The sequence below is a fragment of the Lathamus discolor genome, chromosome 5, assembly GCF_037157495.1.
Source record: "Lathamus discolor isolate bLatDis1 chromosome 5, bLatDis1.hap1, whole genome shotgun sequence".
Classification (NCBI taxonomy): domain Eukaryota; kingdom Metazoa; phylum Chordata; class Aves; order Psittaciformes; family Psittacidae; genus Lathamus; species Lathamus discolor.
Window position 1 is genome coordinate 92,267,172 of NC_088888.1, and position 6,000 is coordinate 92,273,171.

A 6,000-nucleotide genomic window follows, 5' to 3' on the forward strand; every position below is an offset into this window, starting at 1 on the left:
ACTTCACTTGTAAATTCTCCTTTTTTTTTTTTTCTGAATCCCGTTAGTCTCAGTATTACGGAAACCTTGCTCTGGAAATACCTGGGTTTCTTCCCACTCAGGAAGAAACTGTTCTATTCAGCTGTTGTTAATAACTGGTCCACTGATGATATTGCATTTACTGTTATTTCAGTGCATTTCCTCTTGTGCCTTTGGCTTTGAGATTATACTGTATCTATTTGCTTTTTTCTTTAGATGTTTAAATTTGATTTATGGCTTTTTAATATTATAACTTGAGAACTGGTCATAAATCTTTGCCATAGCCAGTTTAACAAGTCTGAATGGCATAAATGAAAAAAAAAATTCAAATAATTTAGCTCCCATTGCCTTGGTAAGAGAAAAACTCCCACTAAGGGATTTTTCATAACTGTTAATCCCAAAGACCATCTAAGCTGAGAGAATATGCAGATCCTGTTAGCTGCTTTTGCCAAAAATGAAAGATAGAGAAGCAGGAACTTCATCACTAGCCCAATCTAAGTAAAATACTGAGCATAAGTGTCTACCTGAGTTTTGATTTTTTTCTTGTTTTTCTACCAAGGTACTTGTATGACTCTGAGGCAGAACCTATTATCTCTATTGTTTTATAAATATGCAGCCGTTCCTCGTTCATTTACTTCTTTAGAAACACTTTAGACAGAAGATAAAAGATGTGGATATAAGAAATAGGGTGAGAAGTATCACAAAATAGTCATGAGACAATTATGATCTACTTCTGTAGTACACAAGCTCTTTGATCTTTCTAAGGAAATACTATACACCTTTATTGTCAAATTTGAAATTATTGTCTAGGCAGTATAGTTACTGTGTGTTGCACCCATCTATCAACCTGACCCAGTCTCAAGGGAGGCATGTTGCCTACTAGGGGCATGGATCAGGATGTTGCAGAGAGGCTGCCTGGTGTAGTAAGTCCCATTGACTATTACCCAATTCTAGTAGTCCATGTGAGTGCTAGTGATATAGACAGCAGTAGCCCAGAGAACATAAAGAAGGACTATAGAGCCCTGGCAGAGGTGGTTAGGGTCTCTGGAGGTCAGATAGTCATTTCGTCAATTCTCCAAGAGAAAGGGGAGGACCTTAAAAAGGCCAGGCGGATTTGCCAGGTTAATAAATGGTTAAAACAGTGGTGCCATAGTCAGGGGTCAATTTAGGAGGCCAGGTCTACTGAAGCCTGGTGGAGCTGGTCTGACAAGGGGAAGAGTGGTTTTGGTAGGAGGCTTGCCAGGCTGGTCAAGCAAGCTTAAAATTAGATATGTTCGGAGAGAGGGACATCATTCTGTCCCAACACACCCAGTCAGTTGCCAACACCTATAATAAATGCTCAGAGCAATGCAGAGATATTCCAGTCGCTCCAGCCAATGAGACGGCTTCATTTGGAGCTCGGCTCAGATGCCATTGTACAAATGCCCATAGCACGGGGAATAAACAAGATGAGTTAGAGATGTGTGCATGTCTACGGGGGTATGATATAATAGGTATCACAGAAACATGATGGGATGGCTCCTATGACTGGAGTGTTGGAATGGAAGGCTACAGGCTCTTTAGAAAAGACAGGCCTGGCAGGCGGGGAAGAGGATGTTAGGGATAGGCTGGAGAGTATGGAACTCTGGGGACAGGTGAGCAGTCAACAGAGAGTTTGTGGGTCAGGGTTAAAGGGAGAACAATGATGGGAGACATTTCTGTGGAGATCTGTTACAGACCACCTGATCAAGAGGACTCTGTGGATGAAGCACTATATAGAAAGATAAGAACATCCTCACGCTCACAGGCCCTCATGGGGGACGCTCACATGGGGGACTTCAACCGCCCTGATATCTGTTGGAGGGACGGTGTGGCCCTGCACATGAAATCCAGGAGGTTCCTCAGTTGTGTGGAAGACAACTTCCTTCTGCAAATATTAGAGGAGCTGACAAGGAGAGGTGCCATGCTTGACCTTGTGCTCACCAACAGGGAAGGGCTGGTTGGAAATGTGACGCTCCAGGGCAGCCTTGGTTGTAGCGATCATGAGATGGTTGAGTTCGAGATACTTAGGACAGTGAAAAGAGTGTGCAGCAAGCTCACTGCCCTGGGCTTCAAGAGAGCAGACTTTGGCCTCTTCAGGAACCTGCTTAGTAAGGTTCCATGGGATATAGCCCTGGAGGGCAGGGGGGCCCAAGACTCCTGGTTGATATTCAAGGATCACCTGCTACAGGCTCAGGACTGTTGCATCCCGACCAGAAGGAAGTGCAGCAGGAGGGCCAGGAGACCTCCTTGGATGGATAAGGAGCTGATGAGGAAACTTAGAGGGGGAAAAAGAGGCTTATAAAAGGTGGAAGCAAGGACAGGCGGCCTGGGAAGAATACAGGGATGTTGTTCGGGAAGCTAGGGAGCAGGTTAGGACTTGGCTAGGGATGTGAAAGGTAACAGGAAGGGATTCTGTAGTTACACTGCAAATAAAAGACAGACTAGAGACAACATGGGCCCTCTCCAGAAGTTATCAGGAGAACTGGCTACCCAGGATCTGGAGAAGGCTGAGGTTCATAACGACTACTTTGACTCAGTCTTCACTGGCAAATGCTCTGACCACATCACCCAAGTCTTGGAAGGCAGACACAGGGACTGTGAGAATGAAGACCTTGGGCTCACTGTAGGAGAGGATCTGGTTCGAGACCATCTTAAGAACCTGAACATGCACAAGTCCATGGGACCTGATGGAATCCATCCACGGGTCCTGAAGGAGCTGGCAAATGAAGTTGCTAAGCCACTGGCCATCATATTTGAAAAATCATGGCAGTCAGGTGAAGTTCCTGATGACTGGAAAAAGGGAAATATAACCCCGTTTTCAAGAAGGGGAAAATGGATGACCCCGGGAATTACAGAGCAGTCAGTCTCACCACTGTGCCTGGTAAAATCTTGGAGCAGATTCTCCTGGAAGGCATGCTAAGGCCCACGAAAAACAACAAGGTGCTTGGTGACAGCCAGCATGGCTTCAATAAGGGGAAAGACTGCCTGACAAATTTGGTGGCCTTCTAAGATGGAGCTGTGGAACTGATGGACAGGGGTGGAGCAGCTGATGTCATCTACCTGGACTTCTGCAAAGAGTTTGACACTGTCCCACACGACATCCTTCTCTCTAAATTGGAGAGACATCAATTTGATGGATGGACCACTCGGTGGATAAAGAACTGGCTGGATGGCCGCACACAAAGAGTTGTGGTCAATGGCTCAATGTCCGGCTGGAGACCAGTAATGAGTGGTGTCCCTCAGGGATCGGTCTTGGGACCGGTCTTGTTCATCATCTTTGTCGGTGATACAGACAGTGGGATTGAGTGCGCCCTCAGCCAGTTTGCTGATGACGCCAAGCTGTGTGGCTCGGTTGATACACTGGAGGGAAGGAATGCCATCCAGAGGGACCTTGACACCCTTGTGAGATGGGCTGATGCCAACCTTATGAAGTTTAACCACGCCAAGTGCAAGGTCCTACACCGGGGTTGGAGCAATCCCACGCACAGCTACAGGTTGGGCAGAGAAGAAATTCAGAGCAGCCCTGTGGAGAAGGACTTGGGGGTGTTGGTCGATGAGAAAATGAACATGAGCCGCCTTCAGTGTGTGCTCGCAGCCCAGAAAGCCAACCTTATCCTGGACTGCATTAAAAGGACCATGACCACCATGTGGAAGAAGGTGATCCTGCCCCTCTACTCTGCTCTTGTGAGACTTCACCTGGAGTATTGTGTGCAGTTCTGGTGTCCTCAACATAAAAAGGACATGGAACTGTTGGAACAAGTCCAGAGGAGGTTCACGAGGATGATCAGGGCACTGGAGCACCTCCCGTATGAAGACAGGCTGAGGAAGTTGGGGCTCTTCAGCCTGGAGAAGAGAAGGCTACATGGATACCTTATAGCAGCCTTCCAGTATCTGAAGGACGCCTCTAAGGATGCTGGGGAGGGTCTATTCATTAGGGACTGTAGTGTTAGGACAAGGGGCAATGGGTTAAAACTTAAACAGAGGAAATTTAGATTGGATATAAGGAGAAAGTTCCTTACTGTGAGGGTGGTGAGACACTGGAAAGGGTTGCCCAAGTAAATGGTAAATGCTCCATCCCTGGTGGTGTTCAAGGCCAGGTTAGACAGATCCTTGGGTGACATAGTTTAGTGTGAATTGTCCCTGCCCATGGCACGGGGTTTGAAATAATAAAATAATAAATCTTAATGTCCTTTCCAACCCTAACTATTCTGTGATTCTATTATTCTATATATGGCTATTTATATGGCTTACTTTTTCTTTTTGCAGATGCTGGAACACTTCCTAAACACTCTTTGGTAGTTTTTATCACTTTAGGGGTCATCATGATAATTTTCTTTTTCTTACAATACTGAGTTGAAAAGTACTACACCAGTTGTAAATTTAACCAACTTTTTCTTTTATTTATCTAAATATTCAGACTTTCCCTCCGGGTAGAATTTCTTGATATAGTTAACTTTTCCAACCAGGTTGATTCTATGATTCTATGAAAATGAAATTATGCCAGAATTTAATATTGGTGAAAATGTTGCATTTAATGCAAATGTAAATACTGAAAATGATGCTTCTTTAAACTTTCCTGGAATTATAGTATTGGACCAGCTTTCTTTGCTGTGCTGCAAAATGCAGAACACTGTAAGTAGTGAATCATCACAGTGTGTGCTTTAGTCTGCAAAGTCATTCAGTACTCTCAACACCTCACCCTGCAGGAGTGAGAAAACCAGCTGGTTTGAAGTGACAAAAACCATGACTTTTCACACTTCTGTCAAAACTAAGAAAATGCTGCCTTTATTTGAGATTTTGCTGTGAGAGCTCTATATTCCGTGCTATTCAGATGTTTTAAAATAATCTTTTGGTATTCTGTTTATGGGCTTGTTTTTTTATTTTCAAGTAGATGGATTCGTGTGTTTGCATATTTAACTGGGAAACTAAGATAAATACTAGTCTCTATTCAGGGGAAGGTAAAGAGAGTAGATTGAAGGAAAAAATTGCAGCACTTCAAATTAACTGTGAACTAAACTCAAACCACAATTTTATTCGACTAATGACAGAGATGTGTAACAGCAAAAATAATTGCTTGAGTTAAAGAAGAATAGAAGATGGTTTTTACAGTGTTTAGCAGTTATTATATTCTTTTCTGAAATGTCCCCTCCTCTTAGACTGTTTCAATGAAAAATATTAAAACTATATTATGATTTCTGACTGTTCATGGCAATTGCTTTTGTCATTTCAGCATACATAAGAAAAGTTTTGTATGTTTATAGAAAGCTAAGAGCATTGACAATGACGAAGCTAAGTTACAGGTATCATCATTTTTTTAAATCTTCTGTAGGACTTTTGGCAGAAAGCTAATGAGGTATTACCATTCTCACTATTTTTCTTCTCATCCTGTCTCACAAGCTGCAAGTGAATTTGGTGAACCTCTCTTTGAAGTCTGTCAATCGCATGATTACATCCTTTGAATACTGAAATTCAAGATGAACTGACAATCAGACTTCCCAGGTGCGAGGGTCACCTTCATTTTACGTGGTGGTACATGGCACTGGAAGCATACACATCTGTTGAGCTGATGGATGTCTGCCAACTCCCAAGATAGCAAACCAGTTTTGCTAGGATGCAAATGGAAGCTGAAGATGCATTGCCTATCCATCACTGGAGTGGCACAAATTCCACCTTCTAGGAAAACTTTGCTGCTTTATCACTGTGTGACATTTTGTATTTGATCATACCTCTGTTCTCAACAGAAATACAGCATGATAGAGTGAAAAAGGTAAAAGACACTTTGGCACTTGACACAGCAGAATAGATTTGTTGTCATGGCCTTCTGGAATACCTGCCAGCCCATGTGCTGGGGCCTATGTAAATGTGAATCTCAAGTTTCTGCATACAGCCTAGACAGACAACCTCCAAACAGACCTTGTTAACCAGGAATAACTCAGAGGAAAGCACTTCAAGGGAAACAGA

At 43.4% G+C, this 6,000-nt stretch overlaps 1 protein-coding gene across 1 annotated transcript in view; it reads left to right on the top strand.

Moving 5' to 3' along the window:
• TPO (thyroid peroxidase) overlaps positions 1-5,523 on the top strand; it is a 51,210-nt gene extending 45,687 nt beyond the window's left edge. The window contains exons 16-17 of the mRNA XM_065679182.1: positions 5,270-5,339; positions 5,437-5,523. Of these exons, the coding sequence (XP_065535254.1) occupies positions 5,270-5,339; positions 5,437-5,446 (80 nt within the window). The 3' untranslated portion in view covers positions 5,447-5,523. The remainder of the gene's footprint in view (positions 1-5,269; positions 5,340-5,436) is intronic.
• Positions 5,524-6,000: the final 477 nt, after the last annotated feature.